This window comes from Bubalus bubalis, chromosome 1, assembly GCF_019923935.1.
Source record: "Bubalus bubalis isolate 160015118507 breed Murrah chromosome 1, NDDB_SH_1, whole genome shotgun sequence".
Taxonomy (NCBI): domain Eukaryota; kingdom Metazoa; phylum Chordata; class Mammalia; order Artiodactyla; family Bovidae; genus Bubalus; species Bubalus bubalis.
The window spans coordinates 16,267,552-16,288,652 of record NC_059157.1 but is presented as its reverse complement, the minus strand read 5'-3'; the positions used below and the strand labels follow the sequence as shown (position 1 = coordinate 16,288,652).

The following is a 21,101-nucleotide window of genomic DNA, read 5'->3' as shown; positions in this document are numbered from 1 at the left end:
CATGGAACCCATGAAGGGCATACCTTACCATTCCTAGCATTGTTTTGACTTCAGAACAATGCTATGCAAATCGGCAACACAGACACTCCCCTGTTGGCACTCCAGTTTTACTTCAACCCTGAGGAGCTTTCCTTGAGATGAATCGGGGGTGGGGAGAGAGGAGCGGGAGAGGTTGAGACCGCCCCTCCTCCCCCCACCTCGAGACCACCTGTTTCCCACCTCCTTCTCTTGATGCGTCCAATGGGAGGCTGAGGCAAGAGTGAGGGGGAGGACTCTTGTTTTGCTCAGGAAATTCATTGTATTCACGGTACTACAGCAAGTGGGCGGAACTAGAGGAAGTGATGCTCTCAATGAAGAAGAGAGCCAACCCTGTAGAGTGTGGTAGCAATGAGCAGTGGGTAGAGGCGTTACCCTGAGTGTGAATGAAAAAGTGGCAAGGGAGAGGTCCAGTGGTTAAAACTCCACCCTTCCAATGCCGAGGCCTTGCATTCCATCCCTGGTTGGAGAATTAAGATCCCACATGGCTCAGGCAACTAATGAAAATCACGCACGACAATGAAGAGCAGGCCCCAGTTTGCCACAGCTGGAGAAAGCCCACATGCAGCAACAAAGACCCAGCACAGCCAAAAATAAATAAAATTTGTTAAAAAGTTAACAACGTAGTATTTCTAGATGTGGCGCAGGCTGGGATGGGTCAGTGATTCTCAGCTAAGGTGAAGGTGAGGTTACTCAGTCGTGTCCGACTCTGCGGCCCCACGGACTGTAGCCTACCAGGCTCTTCCATCCAGGGGATTTTCCAGGCAAGAGTACTGGAGTGGGTTGCCATTGCCTTCTCCAGAGGATCTTCCCGACCCAGGGATCGAACCCAGGTCTCCCGCATTGTAGGCAAACGCTTTACTGTCTGAGCCAGTCTTAGCAGCAAAAGAAATCAAGCCTTTATGGTACCATAGAGGCTTTTTTTTTTTTTTTAAAGAGTTCAGTGAGTTACAAGGACAATTCTGTGAATGACAAGTCTTGGTAGCTGGAATGCTCTGGTGCCATACACTGGCTTTAAAAAAAAAAAAAATTCTAGAGATCACTTGAGTGAGCCTGGCTTAGGTTTTCAAGCACATTGATGTTAGTCCTAACCTATGCTAAAAAGATAGATGCTACATGCTGGCTCAGTTGCTTAATCATTTTCAACTCTTTGGGACCCCATGGCCTGTAACCCGCCAGGCTCCTCTGTCCATGGGGTTTCCCAGGCAAGAATACTGGAGTGGATTGCCATTTCCTCCTCCAGGGGATCTTCCTGCCCCAGGGATCAAACCTGTCTCTCCTGCATTGGCAGGCAGATTCTTTACCACAGAGCCACCTGGGAAGCCCAGACAGATACTAACCTGATACCAATTCTCCTTGGCAAGGATTAGGAACCTCTGTGTGCGTGTCTGCTCTGGGAACAGGGGAAGTGGGAAGACGCTGCTGGAGGATTCTGTTCCCTCTGCTGGCACCAAAAGGCCAACAGACACAAGCCACAACCACAGGCAGGAGGTTAGAGAAACTTGTTATTAAATTTAATTTTCTTTAAATACATACCTTTTTCCCACCCTCACCCACTTGGGGGAAGGAACAGAGAAAGCCCCCAGTCCTTCCATTTGGAGGATTCCATGTATAAAGCCTGAGATGGTGAGGATGAAGTATAAAAATACTATTTACAAAGGAAAAGAGGGTGTCCGTCGCGACCTTAACCTTCAGACAGCCCCTCATCCCCAGGCCCTTTTTTGCTCCTTTAGAAAAGAAAAAAAAAAAAAAAAAACCCTGGGGAATCCACCTGGGTGTAGAAAAAGCCCTTCCTCTGGGAGGGGTGAGGAGGGGCGCTCAAACGCCAACATGGAATAGGAAGCTCTGAGATCAACCGAGGAACAGTGAATGGATTAAGCACCTCAGATGCTAGGAGAGGGCTGCGGCTGCCCCCCAGCCGCCCCCCCGACCCCCCACTGTAGTCAGCAGGCCGGCCGGCCAGCCTTTGTTTCTGCAGGTCCCGTGTAAACATTGACTCTTCTTCTGCATGTCCACGCGCTTCCCGATTTCCTACAGAGCCTCCTCGGCTTCCACTGGAGGCACCTGGTTCCTCCGTCTTTCCCCCCTTGCCTTCTAACCTTCCTCGGGAAGTGGTGGCAAGGAGGTGGGGGGGATCACAGGCGGGGCACAGCTCATCACACCCCTTCTTCGAGATCAGGGCAGCTCGTCCTTCTCAGGGAAACCCTCAAGGCAGGGTGAGCTCCAAGTTCTTGGCTAAACAGGAGTGGATTTCTGTTCCCAGAGCAGGGACAATGCAGGCAGAGTCCAGTCCCGGCAAGGCAAGGCCATCAGCACGGGGTAACAGGGAGGAAGGCTTCAGGAGGCAGGGGTGAGTCTGGTCTCACCCTGACAGTGGAAGACCAGCCCGGCATCCCCTCCCTTCCAGGTGACTGGGACCCTCACCACCCACCAGTCTTGTTCACCGTGGATGCGAGGAAGGACCAGGCACCCACGAAGCTAGAGGTCTCCTTCAAGCCTGGTACAGAGGCAGCGCTCACACCAGCTCATCCAATAGAATCCCGATGCTCTGGGAGGCCTCGGAGGGGCCAGCGATGGGCTTGTTACACATGGGGCAGACACAGCGCACCTCCAGCCACTTCACCAGACACCTGCGGGCAAAAGCTGACCTGTTACTCCCTAAGAAGATACCAGCGTGCTCCGGCTGCCCCTTCATAGAGCCCCGCTGCTTCTCAAGACAAGAACCTCTCCATCCCTGCCCTGGTCTAACCCTTCTGGCTTGCCTGGTGTGCAGACAGGATGCAGGGCATCAGCAAGGGGTGTGTGGGAAGGACAGGGACTGGAGCCTCTAGAAGACTGTTATTGTTCCGTCTCCAAGTCATGTCCGACTCTGCAACCCCACCAACTGTAACCCGCCAGGGTCCTCCAACCATGGGATTCTCCAGGCAAGAAAACTGGAGTGGGTTGCCATGTCCTTCTCCAGGGGAACTTCCCGACCCAGGGATCGAGCCTGAGTCTCCTCCTCGGCAGGCAGGTTCTTTACCACTGTGTCGCCTGGGAAGCCCCCCTCTAGAAGATGCTCCCTGCTTTCTTCGCTCCAAGGCATCTGGACACAGCCCCACGACGGACACTTACTTGCGGTGAAAGGCGTGTTGGCACGGGAGGACACCTAGCTCGTCCTTGCCCCTGAAGTCTTCCAGACAGACGGCACAGGTCTGCTGTGGGAAGAGAGAGCCGTGTGAGAGGAGACGGGGAGGAGCCTCCCCCTGAATCCTCAGTCACATCACCCCATCTCCACCCAAGAGAGGACTAACCCTGACACGCAGCAGCCACGATCCACGGCGGACTGATCCAAGTAGATGAAATTAAATGGTTAGTTCCTTGGTCACGGCAGCCACATTTTAAGTGCTCAACAACCACAGTGTGGCTAGTGGCTCCCACGCCAAATACAGATAAAAAGCATTTAATTGTTATTAATGTGTCAATTTCTGTTGTGCAGCAGAGTGACTCAGTTATACATGTTAGTTTTCATATTCTTTTCCATTATGCTTTATTTTAGCATACTGAATATATGCTATATATATTCAGTATATAATATATATACATGCTATATATATTCCCGGTGCTATACAATACGACTTCATTGTTTACCCATCCTACATATAACAGTTTGCATCTGCTAATCCCAAACTCTCAATCCGCCCCTCTCTACCCACCCTTTCCCTTGGCAACAACAAACCTGCCCTCTGTGTCTGTGAGTCTGTTTTTCTTTCGTAGATAAGTTCATTTGTGTCATATTTTACATTCCACATGTAAGTGTTATCACATGGTATTTATCTCTCTCTGTCTGACTTCACTTAGCATGATAATCTCTAGGTCCACCAGTGTTACTGTAAATAGCATTATTTCATCCTTTTTTTTAATAGTCTTTCTAGCCTAGGACTTTCGACCAGGGGGCACTTAGCCATAACTAGAGGTAAGGATGGGGCTCTGGTGTATGGTTTCCATTCTTTAAAGCCAGCCTTGCATCCTAGTATATTAACCCCTCAATCCCAGCTGCATTTCCTCTTCTGGAGGAGAGCTTAAGAAACATCAGAACTTAGGGGCATTGTGACTATGGACCCCAAAGAGACAGACGAAATGAGGCCATGTCCAGGCTAGTCTTGTGCATGATGAGATCCGTGATTCTTCCCACACCCGGACAACCACACACGTGCTCTCTGCACGAGTGCCTGTGGTTATGGACGGAAGTCTTGGGACATGAGTTAGGTGACCCCAAAGGCACAGGTGGGAAAGGAAGAAGTAATGGTCTAGTCCTAACAGAGTTGGGAATTGAGGGGTCCCAGAAAGTGGGTGTGATGGGTGGGTGGGGGGGAGGATGGAGGGGAACAGGGGAGAACTAGAGGGTTGGACCCGCATGTCAGGCCCACAGTCGCCAGGACAGAGCACACACAGAGGGGACCCCTTTCGGACCCAGATGGGGACACCGAGCAGGGAAAGTTAGTACAGTCTGGCCCAGGGTGGTCATACTGCCCTCCCTGGTAAGATTATGTCTAGCGGGTTTCCTGGGGTCACAGGTCACCATGTACCCAAACCCTTTGGTGACCCCCTTTGTTTTCTGCCAGCGCCAGTCCCAGACATAACAGATCCTGCATATTGATCATCTCCTGGGACGTGTCTTCTATTTGGCCCAAGAAGACCAGAAGGCAGGGAGTAAGAAGGTTCCTAAAAAGGTCTTCAGACCTGGAGAAGGTTTGCCTTACCTGCTGGGCACCCCGCCTGCTGCCCCAGGCCACTCACCCCATATAACTGCAACTTCTTGGCATCTCCTTTAAGCACCACCTGGGAAAAAAGAGGGGAGACCTGGGGTCAGAAGAAACCCAACACGGAGCCAGGTGGCATCAGCCGAGGAAGGGAGCCCCCAGCTCCAGCCAGGGAGACCCCCACTCTCCCTAGGCACGAGGGGAGAACAGGCCAGCTTCATCTTGCCCCGCCCTGTGCCTTCCACCTCCCCCGGCCATCTCTAGCTGGGCTAGAAGTGGTGGAGCAGGGAGAGGTCTTAGGACAAAATGAGGACTGTATTTACCTCTTTATATCCATATCGTTCGCTCTGTGCCTGGTTCCGGAGTTTGCTGGGCGGAGCAAGAAAGAAGAGAGAGAAGAAGTCATTATGTCTTTGCACAAACAGCCATTCAGAGCAAGAGAGACAGGCCGGTGGCTTGGGACTTCCTTCTGGGGGTGGGGAGGTGCGTCCCGTAGACACAGAATATGCATAGAAGTCTCTGCAGGTCACCAGCGTGGGGTAAGGACTCAGACTCAGGTTCAACTGCCTCAAAACTCACTGTCACCTATCCTCAACTGGGGGTGGGGGTTCTGGCAGAGCACCCTAAAAGTTCATTCACCTTCCTTCCTGGACGGTCACTTCCTTTGGGCTCCCCAACTAGACAGATCAACCATCTGCTTGCTGAGTGTGAAAAAGTTAGTTTTGTTTTTGTTTTTTGGTCATACCACGTGGTTTGTGGGATCTTAGTTCCTGACCAGGGATGAACCTGCCCCCTTCAGTGGCGAAAGCAAGGAGCCCTAACCACTGAACTTCCAGGGAAGTCCCGGAAGGTAGACACTCTTAAGAGGGCTATTTCCACCAAGCCCGGGCAGCAGGAGAACATCTGTTGAGCCTGGGGAATTTTCCACCCGGAGAACACAAGTATTCTGGAGGCAGAGCACACGCTTCCCCCTTCACAGCACCAGGGCAACACAGGCAATCCCTTCTTTGTTTTCCTCTTTTTGTTTCAAGCTGGTGGCCTGCATACAGCCAGACTCTCACTGGCCAGAACACAATGACCAGAACATGCCGTTACTAATTGCAGGAGCATAACTGTGATGGGGGATTTCCTAGGCGTCGATCTCTACCGATATAGATCCATATCCGCGCTCATCAATTTCAAACACCTTCCAGAGGGACAGACGTGCTTCTTGGCAGACAAGGAACACGGAGTCCAAAGAAGCTAAGTAACTTGCCCAAACTTCAGAGCTGCCTGGCAGCAGAGCCTGGATTCTAACCAAAGTCGACCTGATGACAGAGCCTGAGCTCTTTAACACAAACTGTGGCCAGCCTCACAATCAGGTGGCACACACCATGCTCCTGGGCATAGGATGGGGTTTTGGGAAACACCCTTTCAATCAACAAGCCACCAACTTTCTGAATGGCTTACTGTGCCAATGGCCGAGACCGAGATGGTACACTGAAAACTTTTTTGCTCTTTTATTTTCAGTGAGAGAAACCTTCTGCACCGTGCAGGGAGCTCTATGGTCTCCTGTACCTGGGGATCAGATGGAGTTTTCTCTCCCACGAATCATTTCTACCTAAGATTTGTGTTATTGGAAGAAGACATCAGAGAACCACCAGGTTATGACCGGGGTGGCCAATCATGGTTTCCTGAGGGTCAAAGCCAGCTAACCATTTGTTTCATAAGGCCCAGAAGTGAAGAACTGTACTTTCCTATATATATAATTTTATTTATTTAATTTTTGGCTGTGATCTGTTGCTGCTCGAGGGCTTTTATCTAGTTGCGGGAACGTGGGGGCTACTCTTCGCTTTGATGCTCAGGCTTCTCCTGTTGTGGAGCAGGGGCTCTGGAGTGCGTGGGCTTCAGCAACTGCAGCATGTGGACTTAGCAGTTGCGGCTCTCAGGCTCTAGAGCACAGGCTCAGAAGTTGCGGTGCACGGGCTTAGCTGCTCCACGGCACGTGGGAACTTCCCGGTTCAGGGACCAAACCCGTGTCTGCTCCACGGCAGGTGGGTTCTTTACCACTGAGCCACCAGGGAAGCTCTGTACTTATTCTTTTTTTTTAACTAAACTTTTTATTTTGTCATGGGGTATAGCAGATTAACAAACAATTGTGATAGTTTCAGGTGGACTGTGAAGGGACTCAGCCATACATATCCACGGACCCATTCTCCCCCAAACTCCCCTCCCATCCAGGCTGCCACGTTACACTGAGCAGAGTTTTGTGTGCTATATAGTAGGTCCTTGTTGGTTACAGAACTGTGCTTACTCTCATAAATGGCTGAAAGCAGGAATTGGAAGAATATTTCATGCCATGTGGAAATTATATGAAAATCAACTTTCAGTGCTTGCCATAAAATTTTACTGGAGCACAGCCACACTTATACTTTATGACTGCTTCTGTACAGAAGGGCTGGGTGGTTCAGACAGATATCATATGACCCGCAAAGCCTGTAATAGCTGGCATGGAAAAAAAAAAAAAGCTGGTCTGAGTTAGAGGAAGAGAATCTTCAATCACTAGCCTTATTTGAAGGGCATGCACAAGGTAAGATGCTCCAAGAGCAACACAGAGATGCTGGAACCAGAGCAAAGGATGCAGAAAGCCTGGTGCACAGCCTGGGGGCAGAGCCGGCGGCCTCCACCTCCACGGCTCCTAACAGGAGGTCAGGGGACGGGTGGGGCCAGTGTCCCTCGGCCTTGGGGCTGGGCACCCAGCAGCACCGCCGCTGTCTGCCCCTCGACTCTCGACTCCTCCCTCATCGGAGTGGGGTTTCTGGTCCTTGGAGGGACAGGCTGAGGGTCTAACCAGCGCTCCCACTGTTCCACCCCTACCTGCACACGTTCCTATACACACCTGCATCTGTGTCCCCGCTTCTAAATGAGGGGTGGGGAAGGATGCACTCAAAACGAAGGATGCACTTAAATGATCAAGGGCCACCTGCCTGACACTGGGTTCATCTGGGGAAGAAGAAACGTGCTCTCGTTGCCAGGCTGCCCAGAGCTGCCTTCTGAGGGAGAGACTGCTGCTCTTATAGCAGGTATGTACAGAGTAAATAAGGAAGTGGCGAGAAGCCTTCCGGCTTCCTGGCTCAGAAAGAAGGGATGTCACATCTCCAGAGCCTCACCTACTTCGCCTGTAGCATGGCTACACTTAGGCAGTACACGCAGTGCCTTTCTGCTTGCTCTGTCATAGGACGCCTGGGGGCCCTTCTGTCTGGCTGGCTCCATTTAATGGTCTTACCCAAGGATTCTCCAGAAGCTGACTCTGAGAGCCCAGGACCATCAATTGGAACAGTGAAGGCTTCAGAGTCACGCTCTAGATTCACTGTGCCTGTAGATTTCCATATTAGGAAGGTAGAGGTTGGGATGAAACGGGGCCAAAAGGGTTGCAAGGAAAAGGAGAACAAAAAAGCAGAGATCCTGGGCCATCCCAGCAGGGATGGAGTGCCAACAACTCGGGACAGGTGGCCTTCTCAGCTGCTGGGGTGAGCAAAGCAGCTAAAAATACCCTGAATTCAATGAGCCCATTTCAAGCCACTGCCAGTGGGCGCTTCCTGGCTTTTCCCCTTTTGCAACAAACAATGCGGGCAAGTCCTGCAAAGAGTTGTTTCTTTCCTGCCCGATTTGTATTTCACGGGGCCCCTTCCATCCTGTGTAGGGCAGAGATCAGCTCCTGCTCCTAGCGGCGGGGTGGGGCGGGGGGGTGGCGGGGGGGTCAGGGAAGACGGGGGAGTTGGGCCGATGAGCTCAGCAGGTCGGGAGCGGGGGGTCACAGGCCTATTTTGGCTGAGGAGGAAACCGAGACGCAGGCAGAGGAAGTGGCTTCTGTGCTTGTGTGTCTTTCTATATATAAGCGCTCCCAGGCTGCCACATACCAGCAAGGCTGAGGAACCATGAGACGCCAGGGTCACACCGGTTTTGGGCTGCAGGACAGAGGGCGGGGTGGCGAAGGGGCAGATGACTGCAGAAGGAAAACAGGTGGTGCCAAGCAGCCCCACGGCGGGGGGGAAAGCTTCTGGTATCATGTGGTCACCAACTCCAGCCAAGCAAAAAAAAAAAAAAATAAACCCGCCGTACCGAGCTCCCAGCCCGTTCTTCTATAGCACCACTTCGTCTGGCTGCTTGCGGGTGGCCACGGGAGGCCCAGATGATCCCGTTCAAGGAATAAGAATCTGGGAAGGCCAACATCCGGAATCCGAAAGACCCTCGCTAACTGTCATCAGACAAGCCCATCTCACCATTTTTCTGGATACAAGGACTTCATCTTTAACCGCCTGAGCATGAGTTTCCTCATTTACGAAGCAGACTAATACTGAAACTGGAGGGCAGTTCTGAGGACTAAGGCAGATGAACATTTCACAAGGTGGTCAGCATGGTGCCTGGCACACAAGGAAGTCCTGGGCAAAGAGGAGCTTAAACCCCAAAATCACACCTGTTAGTGGCAGAACTGGGAAATGAAGCTGGGTCTCCCACCTACTGGCTCAGAGTGATTTTGTAGAATTTCCTCTCTTGACCACCTCTGCAGCCTGGCAGGGATGTGCACGCATGCGTGTGTGTGTGTGTAGGGGCCAGACACAGCCTGCTTTTACAGCCTCCTGCCAGCATCGCACATAAATCTTGGGTATGCCTCCACCTTCTGTCTCCGGGGAGTTGCATACATTGCTTCATATGCGGAGAGCGAGGTGGTTGTTGGTCAGGAAGACGAAAAGTTTGAGGAAGAAAACTTCAGCTGGGGGAAAGGGGCGGGCGGGTGTGGAAGCGGGTGTTGAGATACCGGAAATCTACCCACACCCTCACTTTACTAATGAGATGCAAATTTCAGACTCAGTGGTACAAGAGGGGAAAATAAACCACTACCTTCTCTGCAAAAAGCCTTGTAAGTGGAAAATTCCAGTCCCGGGGACTTTTTAAAGTCTGGAGAAAAGAAGAAGGGCTGAGGCAGTGGATGAGAAGCAAAGGAGAGCAGGGCCCCAGGGCACTTCCCCTTCTTAAGAAGGGGCTCCTCGGCATGAGGAATCTGAACAAGCGTCTGCTAAACAAGCTTCTGCTAACCCTCCAGCCTCCCACCAAGCGAGCCATTCAAACCCACCAGGATATCTCTGTGGGGAATGGGAACTCCTTTGGCCTTCATCTTAATTTAATCTGTTTAGATGATCTGATCAGATACTAGACACCCCAGCTGATGTCCGTCTACCCAGGCGTTGGGTAATCATATGCTTGTGTGTGTGTCTGTGTGTGGGCGTGTGGCTTGGTTTTATCACAATGGCTCCATGACATTCTACTGGTCAGGGGTGTGCAATGTTCCCCAATGCACAGGACAGACCCACACAATGAGGAATTGTTAATACCCATAGGGTGCCCTAGTTCAGAAACACTACTGTATTTTCCACCCTGAATACCAGGCATGCCCTACATTTTTGATAGAAGATAGCCACCAATTCCCTTGTCTAGAAGCAAAGAAAACAGTTCCTGGAGCTTGGCTCACCCTGCTAAGCTCCAATCCTTCCCTGGACCCCTACGCGATAAGAAGTGATGGTTTTCAGTTTTTATTCCCTCAAATGTAAGAGGCAGTACAAACAGGCAGCTCTGCAGACACCAGCTTGCTAATATTAGCATCTGGAAGGATGATAACAGGATTTCCCAGGAGGGCAGAGGGTCATGCCACTGGTGGAATGATACTCCCTTAGCCCTGGCCACCCAGAGGGTGTGAGTGGGTGGAGAGAGATGGCGAGGGACCACTGATGATATTACTTGGTCATTCTAGGCAACATGAGAGGAACTGGCCAGCAGGCGGGATGCAGGCTGATCCATGCTGACCTTGTATGCGCTGGACAACTTGATAGGCTGATGCAAATAGAAACAGCAGGCCTCAGGGGGCCAGCAAATGGCAGGCTAAGTCTTGTCCTCAAAGCAAGGAGCCCCAGCTGGAGGCTGGTGATTCTGCAACAGGAGGCTCGCTCGGTTCACCCTACCTATGGCCGTCACCTCCTGGACCTCCCCCTCCCTGGGACCCCAGGTCAGACAGCGAGCCACCCACCTGATAAAATAGCAGCAGAAGATGAGGCTCAGCATGAAGACGAAGATGCCCGTGCCGAAGATGACCATGTAGATGTTGAGGGGAAGGTCTTGGAAACTGATGGGGGGCATTGAGCAGGACTTGTTGGTGCTCACCAGTCCCAGGCCACAGAAACACCCTGCAGAGAACAGGAGAGGGCAAGTGTCATGTTAGTGGGAAATTTACTACCGAGGCTGATGTCACTCTGCATGAGCAAGGATGCAGCGAGAAATGGCAAGCCTCTTACTCAGGGACTTACTTTTTTCTAATTGAAGCATAATTGATTTACAATGTTGTGTTCACTGCGGATGTTCAGCAAAGTGATTCAGATATCCATATACGTATATGTATTCTTGTTCATATTCTTTTCCATGATGGCTTATTATAGAATATTGAATACAGTTCTCTGTGCTTTGCAGTAGGTCCTTGCTATTTACTTTATACACAGTAGTTGGTATCTGTTAATCCCAAACTCCTAATTTACCCCTCCCTCATTCCTTTTCTCCTTTGGGAACTGTAAGCTTGTTTTCTATGTTTCTGCATCTGTGAGTATGTTTCTGTTTTGTAAACAAGTTCATCTGTGTCATATTTTAGATTCCACATATAAGTGATAGTGTATGGTATCTGTCTTTCTCTGTCTTTCTCACTTCACTTAGTATTATAATCTCTAGGTCCATCCAGGTTGCTGCAAAGAGCATTATTTCATTCTTCTGTTTTTATGGCTGAGTAGTTTTCCATGATTATATTGGATTGGCCAAAGAGTTTGTTTGGGTATTTCCTGAAACATTGTATGGAAAAACCCAAATGAACTTTTGGACCAACCCAATATCATGTGTGCATGTGTGTGTGTGTGTATGTCTGTGTGTATATGTGTGTGTGTGTGTCTCTGTGTATGTGTATGTGTGTGTGCATGTCTCTCTGTGTGTATGTCTGTGTGTATATGTGTGTGTATGTGTGTATGTCTGTGTGTGTATGTGTGTGTATGTGTGTATGTCTCTGTGTATGTGTATGTGTGTGTGCATGTCTGTGTATGTCTGTGTATATGTGTGTGTATGTGTATGTGTGTGTATGTCTGTGTGTATGTGTATGTGTGTGTATGTCTCTCTGTGTGTATGTGTATATGTGTGTGTGTATGTATGTCTCTCTGTGTGTGTCTATGTGTATATGTGTGTGTGTGTGTGTGCATGTCTCTCTGTGTGTATGTCTGTGTGTATATGTGTGTATGTGTGTGCATGCATGTGTGTATGTCTGTGTGTATGTGTATGTGTGTGTGTGCACACGCATGTCTGTCTGTGTGTGTGCATGTCTCTGTGTGTGTATGTCTGTGTGTATGTGTATGTGTGCATGTCTGTGTTTATGTGTGTATGTCTGTGTGTATATGTGTATGTGTATATGTGTGTATATGTATGTATATGTGTGTGCATGTCTGTGTGTGTGCATGTCTGTGTGCGTGTGTGTATATATGTCTGTGTGTGTGTGTGTGTGTGTGTGTCTGTGTGTGTGTGAACCACATCTTCTTTATCCATTCACATGTTGAACATTCAGGTTGCTTCCATGTCCTGGCTACTGTCAACAGTGCTGCTATGACATTGGGGTACAACTATCTTTTTGAATGCGTGTTTTTTTGGGGGGGTAAATACCCAGAAGTGGGACTGCTAGATTATGTGGCAGTTCTACTTTGAGTTTTTTAAGGAATCTCTACAGTTTTCCATACTGGGTACACCAATTTACATTCCAGGGACTTACATTTACACCCTCGTCCTAACACTAGTGACATGATCTTGGGTAAATGATTTAATCAATCTAGGAAACGGGATCCTACACATGGTACTTCAACCTGCACCTCCTTCTAGGGGATCAAGGAATCGGGCAGTGGGTGGAAATGGAAAACTCACTTCCGTCTGGTAGAAGCCCCTAGGGTGCACTAGCAAGACGAAGAGCCTCAGGTGAGGAAACATCCATCTGGGCTCCAATCCCACCTCTCCCTAGCTACGCAACCTTTGAGAAATTACCTTGCTAAAAAGCTCCCCTTTGCCACAGGAAAACAAGCAAAGTGCAGAGGCGACCGAAGACTATGGTGTAAGAAATATGCTTTGTAAATTGCAAAGCGAAGTTGCAAAGGTCATTTGTCATTATTAAGCCACCTGCTCCAGAAGCCAGGCTGCACCCAGACCAGAATAGAAATTGTTCACTCTGAGTCTGGGCCCGCGTTCCAGAATGTGGCGGGGGTGGGGGAGGGGGAGCCGCTGCTCATTTTTCCTGGCCTCCCTCCCCTTTTCTACTCAAAGCCTCACCATGCAGTCTGCTAATGGCAGTGGCGTCCCCAGAGCTTGCAGAACACAGAATCTCAAGCCAGCCTCCATCAAAGCGAATCAGAATCTACGTTTTAACAAGGTCCCTTCAGTGTGGGAAGCACAGGTGGCCACTAGAAGCTTCACTCACGTGACTCAGGAATAAATCCTGATTGATCTGAAGGTGACAATCACCTTGCTTTTGCCAGGGTTTGGTGTTGGGGTAGCTATGTGATTGGGCTTCCCTGGTGGCTCAGCGGTAAAGAATCCGCTTGTCAAAGAAGGAGATGGGGGTTCAATCCTTGGGTGGGGAAGATCCCCTGGAGAAGAGAGGGAAATGGCAACCCACTCCAGTATCCTTGCCTGGGAAATCCCATGGACAGAGGCATCTGGTGGGCTATAGTCCATGGGGTCACACAGACTAAATGACACCACCACTAACAAAGGTACATGATTAGGTTCTGGCTGAAGAAAAACAAAGAGGAGAACATCTGCTATAAAGACAAGATTTTCCTTTCTTGGGTTACATCTCTCCAAAGCATTTGGAATGGTGGAAGCCAAGTTACAGCTGGTAAGAGGGAAGTTCAATATAAAGCTGGTGGCAGAGAAGACAAGGAAAGAGGAGGAATGAAAGATGTTGTCTGTCAAGTGGCTGGAAAAATCAATCCTGGAGCTACTTCATGGGACCACTGGTCCTGAGGGTTAGAAAATTGTCTATTATGGTTATAAGGGGGAAAAAAGAAAAAGGAATTAACCATAAATCAGGTGAGTGGTTTTTCTTGCTAGCAGGCAAAAATATCAGTAATCTGAAAGGTAAGCCTCAGAGTCTTGGATTTCAGAAAGTGTTGGGACAGGAAGGCTAGACTTCACCATACGTGTGTGTGTGTGTGCACTCATTCACTCAGTTGTTTCCAACTCTGTGCAACTCTATGGACTGTAGCATGCCAGGCTCCTCTGTCCATGGGATTCTCCAGGCAAGAATGCTGGGTTGCCATTTCCTTCTCCAGGGATCTTCCCGACTCAGGGATCGAATGTCTCGAGTTTCCTGCACTGGCAGGCGGATTCTTTACCGATGAGCCACACGGGAAGCCCTTACGCACGCTACCAGCCAAACACATCTCATGCTACCAACTGAACCTTTGTAATACATCACCATGAAATGTACTCTTCCCGCCCTCTCCACAGGGTTTGAAAAAAAAGACTCAATCATTAAATAACGCTTATAGTCAAACAGCTAAGAAGGCCTGGCTTCAGAGACCTACGGGGACTTCCCTGGCAGTTGAGTGGTTAGCACTCTGCACTTTCACTGCTGAGGGCACAGGTTCAGTCCCTGGTGAAGGTAAGGGGAGTGAGGAGGTGGGGACTAAGATCTCACAAGCCGTGGAGGAGTGGGCGGGTGGGGAGAGTGGGGAGGAGGACTCAGGCCTTCAATACGGGTTCCTGTGCTTTCCTGACATTGTGGTTAGGAGCCATTAATATACTTTGAAATGCTATACCATAATTAAGGCTGCGACCCCAACTCCGCAGAAGACTTGACTCAAAAGACCGGAGTCATCTCTGACCTCACACATCTCCACCCTCTTCATCCCTGAGATCAATCTAGTGACCAATATAACAAGCCCCCTCCAAACCTCTTTCAGACTGTATGCCAACTCTCCTGCCAAGTCTCTATTCCAAACACACTTGGAGCCCAGTTCTACTCCAAGTCCCTATTAATTGATGTCTAGTCCCTCCTCTAATTTAGCCCACATGTCTGGCATATCCTCCCACTCCGTTTTTCTACGATGATCTACCAAACTCAGGCTTCTAGTGCTCCCAAACAAGAATGCGCTGGGTCCTCTCTCTCCCTCCCCAACTCAGTATCCCCCAGTATCACCCAAGGTGAACAAGTCTCCTCTCTATTTCTTGCCCAACCCTGTCTTCACCTGCCTCCAAACTTTTGCTCATGCAGCTTTCTCTGCCTGAAACTCTCTCTCCCTTCCCAAAGTCCCCCAAGGCTGGTCTTTGTGATATTCACCGCGCCTGCCCAGACCCCAGCTCGAATTCTACAGGGCTCGCAGCCTGTATCACATGTTCTGGCTCCAGCACTCTCAGTTGACTGTCTTAGGTTGCCCTACAGTTCCTAGAATCAGCTTCATTTAACTCAAACATGCATTAAACACTGATTACATGACAAGTACCATGACAGACACTGAAGGAAAAAGGAAGGAAAGACTAGATGATATTACAGTCTAGGGAAGAAGACAGACACAAAGATTTCCATCGTGGAAAGTGTGGTACATAGTAGATGCGTGTGGTACACAGTAGATGTGTGACTGATGAGATGGTTGGATGGCATCATCGACTTAACGGACAAGAATCGGAGCAAACTCAGGGAGATAGTGATGGACAGGGAAGCCTGGCATGCTGCAGTCCATGGGGTTGCAAAGAGTCGGACACGACTGAGCGACTGAACAACAACATACAATTCTGAGATCGGAGACAGAGAGTTCTAACAAACCTGAGCACTCCTAGGTCTGAGGATAGCAAACTTTCGTACTTTGACTGAAATGGCAACCCACTCCAGTATTCTTGCCTGGAGAATCCCATGGACAGAGGAGCCCGATAGGCTACAGTCCAGGGGGTCGCAAAGAGTAGGACACGACTGAGTGACTTCACTTACCCTCACGTTTGGCTTTTTTTCAGTAACTGGTTAACAGATAAGTAATTCCTGATTTTTCTCAAGGCGGCCTAGTCCTCTTGGCAAAAGATCCCGCTTCAAAGTAAGGAGACTGAAGTTTGGGAAAATTGCCCAGAAACTGCCCTCAGCTGACGGGTGACCAGTCAACCAACAAGTACTGCTTGCTGGCTTGACTTGTACACTGATCTAGACATTGTAGGGAAACAAAAAGTAAAAGTAGTTCTTGTCCAGAGAGACTTTTGGGTTAAAGCTGGGAAAAAATTAATTAGCTACTAAACTTTGCTAAACCCCCGCTTCTTAGCCTCCGGCATGGATTAGAAAGTTTTCACCACCTCTTCACCCTCCGCTCAAACATTTGATCTCTGTGGGCCAAAGGAGATTGATTTTTCCGGGAAGACACCATGGTGGACTGGCCTGGCAGGAACAACTTTTTGTCTACTCTGGAAAATGGTGTTTGGGATCGTCTTCCAGGTAACTCTGTCCTCCATACCAAAGAGGCTTCTTTCCCACCAGGCACATCTCCCCCAGCCCCGTCTCATCAACAGCTGATGCTGTAAGAGTCTAATCCTCCATCTGCCTTGACTCTCCATGTATCTATTTTATTTTTTAAAAAAGTTTTTACTGAATTTGTTATAGTATTGCTTTTATGTTTTGGTTTTTTGGCTGGGAGGCAAGTGGGATCTCAGTTCCTTGACCAGGGACTGAACTCACACCCACTGCATTGGAAGTCAAACTGTTGACCACTGGATCACCAGGGAAATTCCACCATGTACCTTTCCACTGCTGTATCCTGGCATCCATAGGGTCCCAAAGAACCTCATTTGGTTCCCTTGCATGGCAATGACCATAGATAACGCAGAGGGTTTGCATGTACGCACTCTGAAGGCACTCCGGCCTCAGCAGTGTATCAGTTTATTTTGATCATCTGATCTTGCCGAGAGGCTTTCCCTGGGGCTCCAGGATTGAGTCAGCGAGTTGGGACTTTCTATGATAAAGAGGTGTGGGTGAGAAGAGCTTCATGGCTAAGAGGAGATGGTCCATTTGCTTGCATTCTGATCAAAGAAGTAGACAAAAAATACACTGGGCTAAAAGCTTACAGTGGTGTAGCTTTTTATCTAAACTTATAAGGAAAGAATTTTTAACCCCAGGAATGACAGGCTCCAGATATTTATCACAAAGGTGTTTGGGGAGGGATTGCTTCTTCCCTGGAGTCGGAGAACAGTCCTTTCTCCATCACTTTAAGAAGTAAAAAGAAACACCACATAGGAAGTCAACTGTGCTGTTGTTTAGTCGCTGAGCCGCGTCCAACTCTTTTGAGACCCCATGGACTGCAGCCCGCCAGGCTCCTCTGTCCATGGAACTCTCCAGGCAAGAATACTGGCGTGGGTTGCCATGCCCTCCTCCAGGGGAATCTTCCTGATCCAGGATCAAACACATGTCTCCTGCATTGGCAGGGTGATTCTTTACAATTGAGTCACCTGGGAAGCCCAAGTCAACTATAAATCAACAAAAAATAAATACATGTTTTAAAAAGTGGAAAGATGAAGCAGCAAGTGCTCTGCGGGTCTAAAAACCTATGAAAGGGGGCGGCCCAGAAGCAGGGCTAGTGTTCACTGACAGCTAGCTACCTCGGTTCTTCTCCTGAAGTCTGTTCCATTGTTTCCCCCGACCTATGAAAGCCTTGACATCAGAATGTCTCATCCCCCAGCTCGCGGGCTGGGAGCTGGAGTGACGTCAAGAGAAGGGCTGGCCAAGAACGACCAGGGGATCTGGGAAATGCTTCTCTTTCCCAGCCAACGGGAATCTTTCCCAGATGCGGGGGTTCACTGTCCTCCCCCACCCCCACCCCCACCCCCACCCCCACCCCCACTCCAGCTATGCCTCCGATCACACACACAGCTTGGTTCATTTTCAGGAAATTAGATCCTACCAGCTAGAGGAAGAGGGGGATGGGAGCCCCTCATACACAGGCTGCCCAAACCCTGCCTTAAAACAAAAGCCTCTTGAAATAATTAATGCGAGATCTGGCAAGAGTCTCCTCTCAAGAATGGATTTCTTTCCCCCCCACTAACTAGCCAGCCTACCCTACTCAGAGATAAGGCCAGCTGCTTCTTTCTCCCTGCCCCCGGCCCCTGCCCGCCCTTCCCCCCCTTTCTCCAGAAACTCTCCAAGCTTTAGAACAAGGCAGTCAAGATCCCAGGGTCACTGGAGGGTATTAGCAGCCAAAGTTTTGAACTGACCCGCTTAGAAGGGCGTCTCTTCAGGTAGCCTGGACAAGGAGTCAGCCCCAAGCCCAACCTGTAGTCACGGAAACTGCTAAAAAGCCTAAGTACTTAGCATCAACCAGGCTGGGGAGGGAGGGGAGACTGGGTCTGGAGGGGCGGACACCACCGAGGCACAGGAGCTGGTACCGTGGTCTGGCCTTGGGGCCAGTGAGCACAGATGCCCAGGCAAGCCCTGCATTCAAGGGTAGCCGGGCGCCAGGAGATCTACACGGCTTTATCAATCCAATAAAGGCACGCTCATTAATCCGGCGTCATCCCCGGGCACAAAGCCCCCGAGCAGCCGGTGCGAAGCCAACAAAGGCGCAGGGGAAGCCGCCCCCACGCCCCGTCCTGCACGCTGCACTGTATACATATTTAAAATAGCCTGCAAAGTTTCAGACCAGGAACTTGAGCTCCCTCTAGGAGATTCGAGCCCGAGCGCGGATTTAATTCTCCGCCGACGACCACAACAAAGAACAAGAGTTTGAGCGCACAAAGGCGAGGAGGGAGGCGGGTACGAGTGCGAAGCCGCCGCACAGAGGCCGGGAACCCCTCGGCTCCCACGACCCCCGCCCGCCCGAGAGATCCTTCTAGGCCCTGGAGTGAAACCTGGATCCCCACCCCCCCGCCTTTCAAATTCCGCGCTGTGCAGAGCAGAGTTGAGCGCCAGGACGCCTCCTCGTCGGTCCCATTGCAGTAAAAACTTGGCTCGAGAGGGAGAAGGAGCCCTCCGATCTGAAACCTGGCGCCCCCCCCCCCCCATCCTCGTCTCCAGCCAGCCCCATGTCCCTTGTGCCCCCGCTCCGCCCACCCCTCCAAAGCCCTGGACTCACCGTTACACCACTGGAATGGGTGCATCAATGAACTCTCGGCTGGCTTCCTCAGGCGAACGAAGGCAGGTGCGGGGCGGGAAGGCGGGGTGGGCGCGCCGGCCGGTGGGGTCGCAGGAGGGGCCGGTGCGCTGCGCGGGCGGCCGCCCTTCCCCTGCAAGTGGAACTCCCTCCGGAGCCGGGAGCTTCGGCGCGATAGGTTTTTGGAGCCACAAAGGGGAGAGAAGAGAAAAGAGAAAGAAAAGTCTCCCAGCTCTAAGGACTGCGGAGGAAAGGCAGGAAGGGCCCGGGGGCTGGGGGGTGCTGCGGGGCGCCGGGTGGGCAGAGGAGAGGAAATAGCCCTAGGCAGAGGCGCGCCCTGGACGCCGCCGCACGGAGGTGAGACGCCCAAGACTCCGAAACTGACACGGTGCACGCACACCCCCTCCCTTATACTGCCCCCGTGCCCCTCCCGTCACCGTCCCTCAGCCAATGGGAGCCTTCCTCCGGCCCCTGGCATTACTTGCAGATCCACCCCATCCGAGTGTGGGGAGCATCTCTGAGGCTTGGGCGCCTCCCCTTCACCTTCAGTCCAGAGGCGATCGGGCGGCGCGCTGGCCCGAGCAGCCCCGAGCCAGCCTCCTCCGCTCGGGACCTGGAGGAAAGTGAACAATTAATGCCACCTTGTTTTCGTCCACCAGATCGGTTACTGTTTAGCATTTCTCTGGCTCTTTGAGAAAGCCAATTCGAGGGAGTGGTCCCATTTCTGTCCAGAGGGCAAGGACGTGGTCTTAGGTGGCGGGCTCTCACGATTCTCGCTCTAAAAGAGGGAGCATTGCAGCTCGAGATTGTCCTACCAAGTGAAGTGGGAAAGACAAATATCATACCATATCACTTATATGCAGATTGTAAAAAAAAAAAAATTGATACAAATGAACTTATTTATAAAACAGACTCACAGAAACAGTTATGGTTACCAAAAGGAAAAGGGAGGGAAGGATAAATTATAATTTTGGGATGAACAGAAACATGCTGCTATACATGAACTAGGTAAACAAGAAGGACCTGTATAGCACAAGGAACTATATTCACTATCTTGTAATAACCTATGATGGAAAAAAAATCTGAAAAAGAATATATACACACATATGTATTTGGATCATTTTGCTGTACATCTGAAAGTAACAACATTGTAAATCAATTGCACTCCAATAAAATCATTAAGTAAGTTAGTAATAAAGTTGCTGAATAGAATTCCACTATGTGAATGCATCACAACTTCTTCCTTCATCTGTTGTTGGATGTTTTGAGTTATTTCCAGGTTGGGACTAAAATAAAGGTTTTAAGAACAAAATAAAAAGCGAAAGAGGAACTGATGCCAAGATTTAAAGCAGGGGAATCTGAAAAGTGCTTTAGTTGTCATCTTATCCTCTCCTCCTGCCCCCCACCCCCCACCCCCATCAGTTTAAGCTTCAGGTAGACTTGTCAGGGCTCTAGGCTCCTGAATAGCAGAATCAAACCCAGACATTGACATTGGCAATATCATAAGGGCAGCATCTTCAGCATTTAGCACTACACAGGTGTTGAATAAACAGTAGTTAGAAGAAAGACTGAATCTCTTAATTCCCTGTCCAATGTGATGCTTTCTTTTACCGGACATTCCGTCATTTCTTTCTGTTTCTCTCATTCTTTCCCTTCCTGCCTGCCTTTCTTTTCCTCCCTCCCTCCCTTTTTCCTTCCTTCTTTTTTTTTTTCTTTCTTTCCTTCCCCCTCTCTCCCCTCATTTCTCTCTTCCTCTGCCTCCTTTTTCCTTACTTTGTCTGTCTTTCTATCTTTCGTTTACTCAGAATATATTCACCACGAGCCTACTCTGGGACAAGCACTGTTTCACTGAAGAGCCACCAATCAATGTTCTCAAGCCTATTCTCCTGGGATTTACATTGCATAAGAAGATAAAGAGTGAGCAAGCAAGGAAACAAAGAAGAATGACTCAATCTCATCTTTCTATTCAACTTAATGTCCTATTGGAAGGTGAAAAATACTTTCCCTGACTCTTGAGAGTTTGTAACACTTAAGACTATGCAGATGAGTCCTCTGCCATTTAATAGCATGATGGTTACGGTAGCAAAGGATCAGGCCAAGATCACTTAGCAGTCTGCAAAAATAGGTTAGCACTAACTTATGCAGTTGTCTGAAAACA

The 21,101-nt window shown here is 49.9% G+C and overlaps 1 protein-coding gene and 1 long non-coding RNA gene across 4 annotated transcripts; one reads left to right on the top strand and one right to left on the bottom strand.

Moving 5' to 3' along the window:
- Positions 1 to 985: 985 nt before the first annotated feature.
- Positions 986 to 3,488, top strand: LOC123331113. Its single transcript, XR_006547579.2, has 2 exons — positions 986 to 1,527; positions 2,444 to 3,488. It is a non-coding gene; the product is annotated as an uncharacterized LOC123331113 (long non-coding RNA).
- RNF122 (ring finger protein 122) lies at positions 1,529 to 19,341 on the bottom strand. 3 transcript variants are annotated; one of them, XM_044934401.2, is made up of 6 exons: positions 18,926 to 19,341; positions 10,840 to 10,996; positions 5,102 to 5,147; positions 4,779 to 4,857; positions 3,151 to 3,233; positions 1,529 to 2,666 (listed from the first exon to the last, which is right to left on the bottom strand). In XM_044934401.2, exons 1-6 carry the CDS (start codon positions 18,948 to 18,950, stop codon positions 2,619 to 2,621), a joined length of 438 nt encoding a protein of 145 aa, XP_044790336.2. In that variant the 5' UTR covers positions 18,951 to 19,341; the 3' UTR covers positions 1,529 to 2,618. The 3 variants fall into 3 exon arrangements, with proteins under 3 accessions (XP_044790336.2, XP_006079057.1, XP_006079058.1); XM_006078995.4 differs by having other exon boundaries at positions 4,816 to 4,857; positions 18,926 to 19,340; XM_006078996.4 differs by having other exon boundaries at positions 3,151 to 3,230; positions 4,816 to 4,857; positions 18,926 to 19,340.
- Positions 19,342 to 21,101: the final 1,760 nt, after the last annotated feature.